General features: G+C 41.2%; 1 protein-coding gene across 2 annotated transcripts; it reads right to left on the reverse strand.

Moving 5' to 3' along the window:
• Positions 1–378: 378 nt before the first annotated feature.
• On the reverse strand, positions 379–17,211 carry skida1 (SKI/DACH domain containing 1). 2 transcript variants are annotated; one of them, XM_037756565.1, is made up of 3 exons: positions 17,003–17,211; positions 13,005–13,074; positions 379–5,039 (listed from the first exon to the last, which is right to left on the reverse strand). In XM_037756565.1, the coding sequence occupies exon 3, from the start codon at positions 4,695–4,697 to the stop codon at positions 2,283–2,285; it is 2,415 nt and encodes an 804-aa protein (XP_037612493.1). In that variant the 5' UTR covers positions 4,698–5,039; positions 13,005–13,074; positions 17,003–17,211; the 3' UTR covers positions 379–2,282. The 2 variants fall into 2 exon arrangements, with proteins under 2 accessions (XP_037612493.1, XP_037612494.1); XM_037756566.1 differs by lacking the exon at positions 17,003–17,211 and having other exon boundaries at positions 13,005–15,515.
• Between the last annotated feature and the right edge of the window lie 2 nt (positions 17,212–17,213).

Below are 17,213 nucleotides of genomic sequence, written 5' to 3' on the forward strand. Positions count from 1 at the left end.
CAGGGGGGGTTCGAACCCGCACCTCTCTGGACGCAGGAGGCTATTCCTCTTCTCCCTATGCCGTGCAGCCTATGCTTTTGACATGCGGATTAAAGGTTGAAAGCTTCAGCTCTTGCAACACAGCAACTCCCCCCCACCCCACCCCACCCCACCCCACCCCCCCCTACTCTCAACCCTGCACAACCCCCTCCTTTTTTACTGCTATAGCCTGCTCATATACCAGCTTGTGTCACAAAAATAGCCAAGCTGAGAATAAGAGTTCAAGTTTGAATTGTCTGCCTCAGAAATATATATAAGGCCCTAGGTGATTTTTTGGGGGGTGCTGCTTTATCAAACATCTATATGTATCCAAACTGAGTGAAACTCACTTTTTGTACATTTTTCCCCTTTTTTTTTTTTTTTTTTTTTTTTTTTTACAATCACCCATTAAATAGTTTCTACAATCCATCTGAATGAATGCACCCTTTTTGCTGTGCTTGTGTGTGAGGGGGCTGACATCATTCACTGGGCTTTGGGTTTGTTGTGATCTGGCTCGCCATATAAGCTGGGCCTCTCTTTGTGGCAGACAGGAAAAAAAAAGCCTGCCAATTAGCAGAGCTTGCGTCCTGCACTGCCATTAAAAAAAACACATCTACACTTAAAACACACCTCACATGTAAGGTGCAGCTTCACTTCCTGTTTAAAAAGGTGTGTGTAGTCTATCACTGGATTTAGGGAGTAAATGAAGCAGATCTGTGGGGTACTACATTCACTGAGCGGCCATGTTCAAAAGGCTAAAGATAATGAGATGGTGACATAATAAAGAAAGCAATATTTTTTTAAAAAACTGATTGTATTTTGGGTGTGCAATAAAAGGGAAATAATTGGCGTTTTTTCCTTCAACTAAAAAAATAGAACAACAGTGAGCATATTATTAAATGATAGAAAATCAGAAAACCATCATGGCATGGTTGGAAACTGGGTGAATCCTAAATATTCAGTTAAATGAATGCAGTTTGGCCTTACAGTACATCCAAATCAAACAGTCTCATCTTTACATGTTTTTTTTTCTATCAGCATCTCTCAGACATCATTTCACAGGCTAGTCAGAAAACCCTAAAGCTTGAAACAAGACCCCCCCCCCCCAAACAGTATCAAAGTGCAATGCATTTAAGCCTATCTCTTGTGCTTTGTCGCATTGTTTCTGAGTAGCCAGAGCTAGAAGGTGTTCCACACTGTTTTGGTGCTGTTTTTCCCCACTGTGACTCCTGAATCACATCCCATCCATATAGCCTATCTTGGACATTGTCGGTATGTCTGCGTTTTTCCTTTTTCTTTGTTTTCTAAACGCAAGTACAGACAAATATGGTGTGCCAGGTGGCCCAGGAGGGACATGACTTGAGTCCATTGTGAGACCTATATAACGTGCTATGAAGCCTTATTATGTTTGATTGTCTGTACATAAGGCCTGTGTTGTGTCTGGGTCTGCCTCTGTGCGCAGCTGCACATTTTGCAAACCAGGAAATACTAAAAAAAAACAAGACTGAAAATCACAAGCACCCTATAAGAAAGAAAAAACACCCACAACCACCAGGAATAAATAATTCCTGTCAAATCTAATAAAGGCTTAACTGTGAGCTAGATAAAAACATTTTTTTTTTAAAAACAATTCTCTGAAATTGAACACTTGGACACATGGGCCACTGTGGCCAAGCTGGTCAGCAACAGCTTTGATATATAAAACACACCAGGTGGCACAGAATGGGAAACCCTGATTTTTTTTTTCTCCTTCTGATTTACTAAGTAAAAACTTGCTCCCAGCTAGATTAAGAGTCGTCTCAAGGAATGCTGTTTTTCTTTTTAACCCCTTTTCCTTTTTCAGACAAAGCCACTGAAAAACCCTGGCACCATTACAATCCAACAGGTCGCGCGTAAAAGCGAAATCAGAAAAACAGTCAAGTAAAACAACAATAACGAGAACATATTGCTTAGGATTGATAGCTTATTTAAACAAGTTTTTTTTCTTTAAGCGTAAAATCCACGAGCGGTTGTCTCACAGTCCATGTGGGCGTTTTTTTTCTGAGGCTCCAAAAAGGGGGATCTCTTGTGGGGTTTTCCTCGATTAAAAACTTCAAAACAAAGAGGAATGTAAAAAAAAAATAAAACATTCACGGAAAAAAATAAAATAAAACATTAACAATAATAAACACCTTTGCAAAAGTTGCGAGCAATTTGGTGCGCTCACGTTAAGACTAGGAGATGGACACGGTGTGGGGCTTTTTTTTTTTTTTTTGCTTTATAGCTCAGTATTTCCTGGTTCTCTGAGGAGCGGGTGGGGGAGGGAGAATGTGGCCGCCTGGCTGCCACCTCCACACGGGGTGGGACGGAGGGGGAGGCCCGGGGCCCCTCAGAGAGTTCAGGGAGTAAGCTGGGCACAAATCCCCGTCGCTGCCAACAACCAGCGACGGTGGGGATGGGAAATTTGCCATCAGGCTGAAAGGCGTTTTTGCAGGCGATGATGCTACAGTGCTGCGTAACGAAGAAGAAGTAGAAGAAGAGGAGGAGGAGGAGGAGGAGGAGGAAGAAGAGGCAGCCTTGTTGGGCACGTTTTGTTTTGTTTGCGTCCTGGAGACACGAGGTTTCTTATTATTATTATTATTATTCCCAGGCACTGGAACTTTGCAGTTTTTGTTCCTTATGTGCTCCACCTCCTCCTCCATGCACGGTGCGTCATGCAGGGTGCTCCTGTATTCCTGAGGAGCCACATCATCTGGGCTCTTCTCTGTGGATTTAACCCCGCTGTTGAAAAAGTCTCTCTCCGTCTTATTATCTCCTTTGCATTTGACTACAGTGGCCTGCTGGTATTCGTATTCATCACAGCTTTCCTCCACTTTAACTTTCACATTGTGGAGGTTGAAGGGGAGCGTCCTGGCTGTCCTGCTGCCCGTATCCGAATAGAGGGAGGCGGTCACAGAAAGCTCCTCTGGCTCGGTCTTTATTTTCTTCAGTGGAGAGGGCAGTTTCAGGCTGCTGCTGCTGCTGCTGGCTCTCGCCTCTCTTTTCTCGGTGCATTTGGGAAACTCTTTGTCCTGTGCGCTCAGTCCCGGTGGGCACTTCATGGAGGGTGTCCTGCGTGAGAGGTGAAACGCTTTATTCCGGTTGGGTCCCGGTGAATAAGGAGCCAGCACATGGTCCACATGGTCAGCCTCAAAAAACGCCTTTTCCCTTTTGGACTCAGTGAAAAAGCTCTCCCCCGTTGAGTTAAATTTTGGTGTTGTCTGTATGTGTCCAAAGTCCTTTCTGGTTTCACTGCATATAAATTCACATTTCTGACGTTTCTCTCCTGCAACATGATGGCCCAGTGTCCTGTGTTGATGCTGGTAGTGAAACGTGGGCTGCAGGACCAAAGGTGCTTTACTGGAGTTGACACCGGAGACCCGGGCGCGTCTGAACCGGATGCTCTGCACCGAAACGCGGCTAGAAACCGAGCTGGAGTCGGACTGAGAGGAGCTCTCCTCCTCCTCGTCTGAGCTGACCTCTGAACTCTCCGACTGCGTGTCATCTTCATCCTCCTCCTCACCCTCCTCCTCCTCTTCCTCGGAGCTGCTGGTGCTGCTGGTGGTGGAGAGGCCGGACCCAAAGTCCGAGTCCGGGTACGCACGGTCCGAGTAGGTGGTGCTGGACTCAGTGTCGCTGCTGTAACTCTCCGGGAAACTGCCGGGCTGCTCTTCGTCGTCGTGGTGGTGGTGATGATGATGATGATGATGCTGGTGGTGGTGATGATGGTGAGGTCTGGGGTCAAGATAGAAATCCGGACCCAGGTGGAAAGCACCGAAAGAGGTGGTCCCGGGTGATTTGGGTTGCACGAGCAGCACCGGCGGTACCTGGTGGTGGTGTTGGTGCTGGTGCGCGTGTCTGCTGCTCCTGCTCCACGAGTGCCTCGCGCTGCCCCCCTCGCGCCTCCTCTTCCTTTTGTGAAGTAGGTCGCCGGCTGAGCGCGACAGCAGCCTGGACTGAGCAGCAGCAGCTATGGCGGACTGAAGCGCCACCGGCTGCCGGCTCACTGCGCTCCGGAAAAACGAGTGCCTTTGGCTCAAAGTAACGCGGTTCCCTGCTATTTTCGCTGTTTCATAGTTTTTAAAGTGTTTGTGACTGGACTTGGTCACCGCACGGTACTCCCGTCCGTTGGTTTTGTGGTAAAATTGAGGTAGTTTGGAGTCGGTAAGGCATGGAGTCAGCTCTCTCCTCCTGCTGCCCGGTTTGTTGTGGAGTGTAGTGACAGTCTCCGGGACTAAACTAAACCAAACTTTTTCCTTCCACAGTTTTGCGTCTGCACCGAGGAGCCCCGGTGACTTGTCCTCCTCCTCCTCACCCACGGGGACACACGCAGCTTTCGCTTTCCTTTTGTTGGACTTCAACACCCGCTCCGTCTTGCAGGAGACATACAGAGCCTCCACGTCCTCCCGCGATATCAGCGTGCATTTCGCCGCGTGGAACGCTATCGAGTTTATTGCTTTGAGCTTGCGCAGCTCCTCCAGGTCGCAGTGGTGCTTCTTCACCTTCAGGTGGTCCATGCGCTTGTGCACCGTGGTGCGAGGGATGTTCTGCAGCAGGTCGGTGAACACCTGAGACAAAGCAAACATTTGCTTGCCTCTGATGAGCAGGTAGCCCAATCTCACTCCTTGCATCTCCTCAAAGCCACACTCCAGGTCTCCCATGTTATATGGATTTCGCTCCCAATATTAATCCATGTACTCTCAGTTATGTTATGGATTTTATACCATATGGGGGGGTCGCAAAAGCTCAAGGCATCCTTGCTCTAATCCATCCACACTGCTGCGTCATGCAAAATGCAAACTTTGGACGCTTAAATGGAGCTGCTGCCGGTGTCTAATAGGTTGACAGCATCCACTCGTCGCTTCTTGCCCCGGTCCGGCATGGTGGAGGTGGAGGAATGCGATGGATGCGTCCACCAGAGCCGGGGCTGCTGCTGCTACCTGCCTCTGCCGGCTCCACTCCCCTCTGGTCGGCAGCAGGACGAGGGGTAGGTGTATACACCACTGCCTCAGCCAGCCAGAGGGATAAAACAGCGAGAAGAGAGAGAGAGAGAGAGAGAGAGAGAGAGAGAGGGAGGGAGATGGAGTTGTGGAGGGTGGAGGGGAGGGAGAAAGAGAGAGAGAGAGTCAGAGAGAAACAGAATAAGAGCTAAAATGCAGCTGCTATTCTGGCTGCTGGTTGAGCCACAAATAAAATGACAAGAGAGGGGAGGTGCGCCCAGTCTGGAGACACCTTCATCAATTAATGCCCCTCGGAGTCGACGCCCATTGGACGCTTCTGACAGGTGATGCAATAAAAATGGATATTCCATCCCCACCCCCTCACACACACACACACCCTCTGCCATCACAATAGTTTATGCCCACTGAGTCCACTGTTAAGAGTAAATAACGCAGTTATTATGACAAGTTCATGTTTTCCAGCTCATATAGTGCGTGTATACAACCCAGAATAGGTTTACAGCCTGCACAAAGTGTCACGATAAGACTGGAATGTATTGTGTTTTATTATTCCCTTTCGGTCCACATGCAAAATGCATGCGGTATGCAATCGATTGCTGGTAAAAATGACTCCACACTCCGGGTAGTGCAGCTTAAACAAAGACATTTTACACTTGGAGAGACGCTTTTCCACGTTCAGTGCTGCTGCCCCTGACCAAGGCTCAACTCATCTGCTTTTGTTGGCTGTATAGCTTTTCGTCCATATGATTTTTTCCCCCCTCGCTGGTTGACTATAGACTGACCTACTTATCCTGCAATATACGTTCAAACATGCGCCATGCAGGGCCATATTCATTTGTCTGACTATACCTTAATTACTTCATCTGCATTTCCAGAGGTTTTTAAATACCTCTCCCTTTACAATGTGTGTGTGTGTGTGTGTGTGTCTCTCTCTCTCTCTCCGTGAGTGTGTGTGTGTGTGTGTGTGAGAGAGCATTTGAAATGTGCTGTAAAGCAGGGTGTAGCACTCTTCACACATGGTGCATTTGCGCAGACAATTGCTATAGTTAGGAGATAGAAAAATGTACATTACCGTCATTGCACTCGAAATTATATTTATTATATTAGTTATATCCACTGTTAAATTGTAGCCCACTTTTCATCCTAGTAAAACAACACGAGCGAGTGATTGGACAAGGCTAAAAGTGCAGAGTCAGGGTTGCTTTTCCCACAAGATTTTTCGAGACAATGTAGGTTAAAGCCAATAAACAAGCCAATTAAAATCTCCCATTAATTTTTATTTTAACGAGACATCTTGGAGCGACAATTATGAAATCTATTTGATATAATTACAAACATATACAGGTCATGTGTTAATAATATTTATAATCAACAAGTAGCTTTTTTTATAACAGGGGGGAACAGGAACACAGTGGGATTATTAATGAACATCACCTATTTTTATTTCTAGGAAGTCATTTTGCTGTCTGGGTGTCGTGCGTAATGCTTCGTATACATTTTCCCATACTGTCTATGCGCACGTGCATATTGCATGTGCACATCGATCACATCACACACACACACACACACACACACACACACACACACACACACACTTCAATGACTTTTTTACAGAACATGCATACAAGCGGATCCGCACGCACACACACACACAAAGAAATACGCGCAATCTGAAAGATGCACGCGCACACACACACACACACACACACACACACACACACACAGGCTACACAGAAAGCAGAAGGAACCGTGCTGAAGCCACCACCCACAACGCTGTCCAAATACTGTGACTGTGTAGTATATTATACAGGCTAATTGTTTGAATTACCGGTATAGGCCTTCAGAAGGCTGTTTTGGACTGGCTATTGTGTTTCGCCCCTGCAGCCATATATATATATATATATATATATATATTCTCCAATGCTCCCTTGCGTTATGTTATCGTCTTTGTTATCCATAAAACACGTGAATCCCTTGTGGCCCCAATTCCGTTCCTCACGGGCACCGCTGTGCGTGCGCGAGGGGCCCAAACTCAAGACTGCATTGGCACGCTCATTTGCGCACGACGTTAAGCCTATTTGCTTATTTACAGACCGTTCACTGTATGGTGAATATGTTACCTCGGTGTTACATCAAACAGCGTGTTATATATATGTAGGCGTTGTTATTACAGCTCCTTGTTTAAACCTCTGAATGTGATTGGACCGCGGCCATTAAATCCACGCAATATTGGACTGTGGAGCATAATCACTAACGTGGTGGTCATGGGCTTACAGACAAGATCGTGCACACCAAATAAGACAAGGAAATGGAGTTAATGGAATATATATGTATATATATCAGTACCTGTAGCATCACACACACAAGTGTGCGCACGTTATTTGGATGTGGGGTCATAGTTTTGCACCTTGAAATGTCAGCCTATATAGGACAACATGCTTTGCAGTGGATCAAAAATATTTACTTATTTTTTAATCTAATTTAAAGGTCCCATATCGTGCTCATTTTCAGCTTCATACTTGTATTTTGTGTTTCTACTAAAACATGTGTGCATGCTGTAATCTTAAAAAAACACTTTATTTTCCTCATACTGTCGGTCTGAAACGCTCCGTTTTAGTGCATTTCGACGAAATTGTGACGAAATTGTGACGAAATTGCAACAGAATTGCGTTTATAGGCAACAGTTTGGGTCCATATTTACTTCCTGTCAGCTGGTGACATTCACATACACTGCAACCAGGAATAAACTGGGACACATTTAGAATGTTTAAGTTTAAATCTGTGTAAAGGGTCTAAATATTGTATATTTATGACATCACAAATGGACAGAAATCCTAAAGGCTTGTTTCAAATGCAGAGTTTCTGAATACGGGTTGTGTGTATTTCTCTGTGGATTGAGCTTTTCAATACTTTCACAGTATTTATATAGGACTTAAGCCAGCTTTATAATAAAAAAAACCATGAAAATCTCACTTTTTTTATAATATGGGACCTTTAAGAGCTTACATTACAGCGGATGTGCGTATTGTGGCATAGAACCGTAGAGATAATTAAAAAGTTATAATTATACAAGCCTCTAGTGTGGAGAAATCTGAAATGAAGTAGGTTATATTTTACTGGATGAGCCTCAAGGAAGCTTTTACGCACAAGTTACTTGTGGACACTATTGGGTTATATAGGCTTGCAGTTGATACGCGATCACAGTGTGTGTTCGTGCAGCTATCAGTGAATATAAGTCTTATATAGGCTTCACCCAATCAGTAAACTCCAGTTCAACTCCCATATATATATATACACCCTATAGGTCATCTGACCTGCATTCTCGCTTTCCACGCGCTGCTTCTCGAGGCCTGTGGCAGCAGCAGCATTAATACACGGAGCATGCGGAGTTTCACGGATGCAGCACAGTGAAGTGAGAGGAGGGGCAGCAGCTTGTTGAGGTCCGGATCCCCGGGGGAATAACTCCAAAGATCCCAGAGACCACGGTGCACCGTGCCCAGCCTGCATGGGAGAGATGCATGGGAGGAACAGGCTGGTTTCATCCCACGTCCACGACCACTGCATGTCTTAACGTTTTGGGAACATGGGTTTCCTTTTGTGTTTGACAGAATTATTGTTTTTATCGTCAAGGGTTCTCACTTGGATGTAGAGGATTTAAAGCAAAGTAAACTAAACCAATGACCTAAATTGCTTCACATTCAAAACTGTCCACTCGTGCGCCCCTTTTTATAGAATATAATTGTCCTATAATATAAATACATCCTTTTTATGACAAAATAATGAGATTGCACAGCGATTGTATAGACTGACTGTTTGTTGGGCTGCAACGAAGATCAATCAGCAACAATTCCACATGACTTTTTTTCAGTGTTGTCAAAGGTCTATACATGTGGAAACCACTACAGGCTTTCATACGTCAAATTATATATTTTTTTTAGAAATATGATTTAATAAATTACTCAACTGTACTGTCACACAAGAGCTTAATGATGATCTAAAGCAAACAGCAATATAGTCTGTTCGAGCTAATTCTTCATGTGAAATATCCATAAAAACATGTATTAAATGTATTATTATCATCATTGTTAGTATTATTATTATTGATATATAAATTCTCAGATTATGGCAAATTACAAAAATAAAATAAAGATCTTTACCTGCTTTAAAAAATGAATACATAAAATACTTAAAAACAAAAAAAAATAGCAATTATTATCTGTATGGAATTTGCCAAAAACATCTGCCAGTGAAGTTTGTCACACATCGGTGCTACAGACGTGATAAGTGTCCCATGCTGACACCATGATCACTGTTTTTAAAATCAGAGCTCTCATCTTAAGGTCTGAATTGAGAGCCATCCAAAACATCCTAAAACAATAATGTAATATAGCAATAATTACTGAATAAAAAGAACCTTGTGCATATATATACACATATATTTGAGTATTTCCAATTAAGACCAGGGGCTCTTTTGTTATGCAGATTTGTGGTGCACCAGATGCCACAGGGCACTTATTCCACCCTCTCCTTCGCCTGGAGGTTGGTCGGAACCGGAGGGGAGGAGACGAGACCGAGTGGCCGAGAAAGAGACCTGAAGCACGGGGAGGTTTCTTACAGCAGCCGGCAGTGTGCTGCTGGTGATAGGGGGGATGCCTGAGACGACCAAACTTGCACTTTATAGGTTCATTCCTCCTCTATACTTCTGTTTATAGGCTTCATATGTTACACTGTTACTTGGGAGTCACTGTAACATAGATTCATGAGAAGAACATCTATGATATAGCCTATATCTTATGCATATTAATAAAACGTCTATTTTTAAATGTAAAGGCCTGCACATGGCGGATGTTCGCCTCGTGACTGTTGCTTTTTTTTATTTTATTTTCCGCTACTTCACGGTGGAAGACCGGCTTAATGGGGGAGATAGGCGGATTACGGTAAAGACACCGCCTACACACACACACACACACACGAGCACACACACGAGCACACATGACCAGTGCCATATAGTTTGCGCAGTGTACCCTACATTTTTAACAGGAGTGAAATTGTTTGAAACTTCAATGCCCTGTGCACATGACACGTCTCCAGCACCGTTTATAGAATATTTAAAAACAAATGGACGTATTTCAATTTAACTAGGCTTGCAAAAATGTGTAGAGACACTTCATATAGGCTATACAGTCGCGATGTGCATGGAAAACCAGTTTTCTTGGACGAGGCTGGACCGGTTTCATTTGGTGAATTTCATACATTTTTTTAACAAGCTCCACTGGCCATAAAATCTTTTTTTTTTGGTGTACTATATAGGAAAGCCTCCAAAATCTCTTCCACTTTTTTTTTTAACACTCATAAACTCAAAGTGTTGCTCCTGCAGCTCCGAGTCATTTGTTTTTGCGCAGAGATTTTATGGAGACACTTGGTCAAGGAGGCGCAGGCACTTGTAAGAGCATAGACTTTTTATGACACAAACCCACTGCCCCATGCCAAAACAATGAATTCCTCTCCACCACCACCACACCACCCCCTGGAGAATGTGATTTTACATGCAATCCGAGCCTGAAGTGTGTGCGGACAGTGGTGGGGGGAGGGCTCTCTTCACCTTTGACCCCTCCGTGTTGGGACTGTTTGTGTTTTTTTCCTGGGCCCCTGTGCTACTCGCCAACCAGAGAGGAGACCATGGCTAAACACTGATGGGTCTCAATGTGCATGGTGGGACCAAGAAAGAAGCATTATTATGGCTCAGGAGCGTTGGGTTCACTTAGCTGTTCGGGTCATTTTCAGTGTTCAGTGCAACTTGTCCACATTTCATGCTTTCCCACACTGGGACTATACCAGCATGTAATAAACATTTCTATTAGAATAGCTGACTATTAAACAAAAAAAAAAATGGTTCCAATTGTTCCCAGCACATTATAGCCTAGTCAAAAATCACATGACACAGATTGATCTATAACATCCATTACCTCTGTTTACATTACATCTATTTTTATATTTTATACTTCTAGTGTAACACTTCTGTTTCAATTTATTTATTATATCTACTTTACCTGTTTTATTTGCTTTATAACTGTGTGTGTTTTATACCTGTTATATGTTTTATCTGCCTTGTTTAGTCTTGTCAAGTATTTGTTTAAAAGCACTGACCAGAAGTGGCAACTGTGAATCTCGTTGTATTTAATACAATGACAATAAAGCTTTCTATTCTATTCATTACAACAGATATTACATTTACCACAAATTGCAATAAAGTACAATAAAGACATGCAGAATCAGCCCAAGTATGTCCATGCTATAGTGATGAAAGATGTGTATAGGTATATAACCTATAATTACTGCCTAAATAAAACCTGGCTATGTTAAATATAATGACACATTTATTGGGGTTGCTGCAGGTGAATAATCTTAACTAAAACGTACTGTATTAATGCAACAGATATCCAGGCACCTTTGAATCCAGCACACATATGATGGGGTGAAGGACTTGTGTGTGCTCACTAGGGATGCACCAATCTGACGTTTTCAGTCCCGATACCAGTAACGATACCAGGGTTTAATTAATAAGCTGTATGCCTCACTGTGTGGAAGTCACGGGGATCATTCTTTTATGTGTAAGGCAACATCAGGCTTGACATTAAACATTGCTTTCCTAACTTTATAAAGCAAAATGTGACCAATAAATACATAGATAATAATGTATTTAATTGTGCACCAGCAATTTGGTAAAAACTCTTAAAAATTAACAGAATTTAAAATTCAAGTGTAAACCTTTTTAATGCAGTAAGAAATTGGTCAAAACTTAAACAGGAATTCAAATTCCAGTATATAGTATATAAAAATAGAACTGAACTGAATTGAATAGATAGCCCCATTGTCACCGATATCCGATCCAGCTATTTGAGTCAGTATCAGCTCGATATCCGATCCGGTATCGGTGCATCCCCAGTCGGGACAACCCAAAATTACAAAAATGGGAATACACAGTTGTCACATCCATTGCAACAGATATTAAATTTAACATAAACTGCATTAAAACACCAGAAAGACATGCAGAATCAGCCCAAGTATGTCCATAATATAGAGATTAAAAAATGCACTTTAGATATATATATATATATATATATATATATATAAAGCCTGGTATATAGCCGATAATTACTTCCCAAATAATATCGGGCTCTGTTAAATTTAATGATGCATTTATTGGGGTTGCTGCAGGTGAATAATCTTAACTAAAACTTACTGTATTAATGCAACAGATATAATATATATATAAATTCAGGGACCTTTGAATCCAGCACACATATGAAGGGGTGAAGAACATGAACGTGTGTGTGCGCTGCTAACTCACTGCTTTGTCTGTGAAACACTGTTTTCATTGTCTCAGTTTAACTAGGTTTAAAGGGCTAAATCTAAAGGCAAGGACAGATTGTGTAAAAAGTGACCAAATATGTCACGCAATGTAGCCTATTTTCTCGAACTTAACATACACAATTTTATGCTGTTTATTTTGTTAAGTAAGGCCATAGATAGTTTACATTTTACATGACACCCGTGAAAAACACCCGTTCCTCATTGATGAATTGATTTGGTAACAAGCATATGGCATCTGTTTGAGAACACAATTGCTTCAAAATAAAAGTCCTATATTTAGCTGTCAGTAGTCATTTGTTGAAGCTTATGAGCTAAGTCTGTGAAAACATTCCTCTCCAGACTGCTTTAGTTTTCTGCAGAGTTCCCCTGCAATGCATGCACGCACACACACACACACACACACACACACTTGGGATGCAAAATTTAGATTTTACTACTGGTGAGATGTTTCTAACAAACATTCCTTGCTTCTGGGTCTTTCTGAGGATTTAGGAATGTCAAGAAAACACAAGCCTTTAAAGAGATGGGGAGTTAGGGAAGGCAATCTATAAAGAGCAGTAAGTATTAGACAAAATAAATAACTGGCAGGTCATTAAGATGCCTTAACACAATGCCATTTCAGATGCAGCTTACGTAGAAGTGTGCGGGGGCTGCTTTTCCCTGTGTTGTCTTTCCTCCCGGCATATTTTATACGTTCCTCATCCTGCACAGGGAGACCACAAAACTTCACTCAGCCTATGCAAACATAACCAGGAGCCGGTCACGAGAGAACCTTTGACTATTTAAATCTCAAGAGCTGCGAAGTCAAATTTCTGACAATTAAACATAGACCAAGAAAAGAGTTACAAAGGCATATGAATGAGCATACTGCAAGAAGAGCAAATTAAATAAACCCTTTTATTTCTATACATTGTTTCTATATAGTTCTCTTAAACGCTTGCAAAATCAATGGAATGAAAAATATAACAATCAAATATGTTTTTTGAGGATGCTGTCTCCATCTTTGGTGTATTTCTGCTCTCACTATAGGTCCAACAGATTACCATATCTTGCACAATATACAGACAAAATGTTTGAAAACCCTGAGTGTCAGTAGCCTATGGCATAAATCCTGCTCTATAGGCTACAGTTGCATTGTGGAAAAAATGGTACATGTTTCTTCAGTGTGTTGAATCTTAATCTTTTGTGTGGTGAAAGAATACGTTCGAGACAAGACAGCCAATTTTTCCAAACAGATCAAGGCCTGTAGCAGAAACGCTGTTGCAGTGGAGTTAGAGATCCACATCCAAACACCAACTTGATGTACAGTATGAACAACAAAGCTCCAACATATAGGACTGCCTGGTTATAACCATAGAATACTTTAAATTACATAAAAGCTCTCTGAGTGCTATCTGTACTTTGGGGTCACCCAATAGAGGTTGGAAGCAGATAGTGTCGCTGCAATTTTTTTGTCTGGGAGAAAGCTCTTCTCTTGACAGCTCGAGGAGCATTACATGATTCGTGCAGACTTTGACTTAATCAAGTGCAAGTTGTAAAAATCATTTGCCATTTTCAGTGTTTCAGTAGCTATATGGGCCCCTCCACAACTGCTGCCCCCTCCTTCGCCTCCCTTTGTTCTCTCCAGCTCTAATAGGTTTTCCCCTGCCACACACAATTCACTTTTTTTCCCCTTTTCCCCAGCTTCCCCCATCCCTCCCGCACCCCCCTTTTAGTGCAGTGCCCAGTGTCGACTGGAGCATTTGAGCAATTTGAAATTAAAGCAAACAATGGGCAGGCACTCCCAGGGACCTCTCGCTCACCATATTACACGGAGGACGCTCGTGTGCTCTTGCGCATTATTGGCAAGTCATTACGTTTCTCTGGAAACCAAGAGCGGGAGCTCGCTCAGAGGAATCGGTGATGCAAGCAGCAGCTGAGTGCTTGGAATAGCATGTGTGTGCGTGTGTGTTCTGGAGCATCCTTGGCAACAGCATGGGGATGCTGTCAAAACAAAACTGTATATTGACAGGTCTGATATGCAGCCTGATACAGGATTCTCAAAGCCTATTTAGTATTTTCTGAAAGATAAAAAGGTATTCATTCTTACAATGAAAAGCTTTTCAAATTGCTGTCTCAAGTCTGCTGGCTCTACGCTCACCAGGCCTACACATTCTTCTACCATTCTTAATCATATTGAAATGGCATGGTGAAAGACAGAAAATATTTTAGTTACTTTTGTATGCATGGGCTATTATTTTGTCTAGGAAAACCTGTTGAAGTTTCTGAAAACCTATAGCTGTCATTGATTTTAAAACTGTAAAAATGGTTGTTAAAATCTGTTGTTTTACTAGTTTGTGCTGTAAAGGACAATATTTATAACTGTCACTTTTGTATCATCTAACTTTTGTCATGTTGTATTAAATGAGTTTAGAAAAATGCAATAAAACACCTACAAGCCCAACTTTTAAAGATGCATATGTAGAAATTAATGACATCTGGAAAACATTCTGCAATACAGCTTGAAAATTAATTATTAAGCCTTGAACATAATTACAAATATGCATAGTCTCGCTAATAGAGAAGTGATATAGTGGTGTGACAGTGATCCAAATGGCTTCTTACAGGACAGGATAAAATAGATATTAAATATAGAAAGATCCAATAGAAATAGAAAATCCGCAGCTGTCCAGAATTTACTGCAACAACTGATATGTGTAAGTGTGTTGTTTAGTCTGCTTGAATCACCTAAACAAAAAAAAATGTTCTTTATGTGTGAACACACACAATTTATCCAGGCGTGCAACTAAAGGTTATTTCATCATTGATTATTCTGCCAATCAGTCCACCCTTGTTTTATTTATTTTTTTAAGGAAATATTTAAAATAAAAATTAAATGTTCATTCAAATTTCCCAGAAGCCAAGTTGACTTATTCACGTCTTGTTTTGTCCAACCATCAGTCCAAAATCAAAAACATGATAAATAAATAATAAAATTATACAAAACAGAGAAACGCAGCAAATCGTCATATTTGACAAGTTCAAACTTGAGATTGATTGATTCATTCCCATCTGTTTCCTAAACATCCTGCTTTTAATAGATAGATAGATAGATATATACGTTATAGATCCCGAGGGAAATTCAAGTTTCCAGCATCACAGTTCCTTGTTGCAAAACATGTTAGTAAAAAGGCAGTAAAAAAGTTAGTAGTGCAAAGTACAAAAAAATATACCAGATATAAAAATACAAGGAGATGAAGAAAACTGTTAAAACTGAATATAGTGCATGGTTAAAATGAGCACCACCTTTACTAGCTGCATCATTAAAGTGATGTACACATTAATGCATCAGTAGTTATAATCCTATAATATATATTATTCTGAAATGGGTCATTCTGCATAATGAGTACTTTTACTTTTGGTACTTTAAGTATATTTTGATGTTAATACTTATGTGCTTTTGCTTTAGTAAGCTTTTTGAATGCAGGACTTTTACTTGTAACAGAGTATTTCTACACTGTGGTATTGCTATTTTTTACATAAGTAAAAGATCTGACTTCTTCCACCTCTGCTTGAAGACCAGCAAAGTGGATCAAATAGATATAACATTTGACTAGATCTGATTACTGCAATGTATGTGACTGTTGGCTCCTATCAGACATATTTAACATCCCAAATACTAACAAACTGTTACAAAAAAAAGAAAGTGTGTTACAAGATAGATAGATAGATAGATAGATAAATAGTAACTTTATTGATCCCGAGGGAAATTTAAGTTTCCAGCATCACAGTTCCACAGTGCAAAACATGTTAATAAAAAGGCAGTAAAAAAGTTAAAAGTGCAAAGTACAAAAAAATATATACCAGATATAAAAATACAAGGAGATAAAGAAAACTGTTTAAACTTTTTATTACAACTAATCTGACTGACTTGTCACTTTCAGGTAGTGTGTTTCCAAGGATGCTGCTGTTGCATAACTGCTGGTTGGCAATGGGCTGCACAAAAAAATACGCAGTCTATACTGTATTATTCCAACAAGATTAAGAAAACAACAGCAAAACCCATATTTTAAAATACAGGATTTACAAGCTATAAATTTAAACTTATATTTTACACTATCCATACCTATTGTCAGGCTACTGGGAGAGGTATTGTTAAAGTTATTAACCATTACATATCATGTATCTATTACTGGCATTCTTCCATTCATAAATCTCATTGGTGGACCTTGTTAGATAGATAGATAGATAGATAGATTGATAGTAACTTTATTGATCCCGAGGGAAATTCAAGTTTCCAGCACCACAGTTCCATAGTGCAAAACATGTTACTAAAATGGCAGTAAAAAAGCTAGTAGTGCAAAGTACAAAAAAATATACCAGATATAAAAATACAAGAAGATGAAGAAAACTGTTAAAACTGAATATAGTGCAGGGTAACAGCTGTGATACAGGACTATTAAAAAAGTGAATGAAGTGCAGAAGAGACTGTTAAAAGTGATATATAGTGCAAGTGTGAATACACTGAAATGCATCTACAAAGTACAACAAAATATACCAGGTATAAAAAATACAAGGAGATGAAGAAAACTGTATATAGTGCAGGATAATAGTTCTGTTTTGTCAGTAATAACACCACATCTTTTGCCTACCTCCATGTTGCTACAGTGTTGACAGTGAATCGAGCAAAAAGGGAAGTCTCTTTTGCTACAAACTTTCAAACAACCTCGGCCATGTGGGAACCAAAATGGCACGTTGCTCTCTGCCATCCAATCACATCGCGTCTTTTTACGCACACATGCGCACGCCTTGCGTCATGACGCATTGCGTCATTACGCATATCCGGTTTCTATGGTGAAGTCC

This window comes from Sebastes umbrosus, chromosome 21 (genome assembly GCF_015220745.1).
Source record: "Sebastes umbrosus isolate fSebUmb1 chromosome 21, fSebUmb1.pri, whole genome shotgun sequence".
NCBI classification, from domain to species: Eukaryota; Metazoa; Chordata; class Actinopteri; order Perciformes; family Sebastidae; genus Sebastes; species Sebastes umbrosus.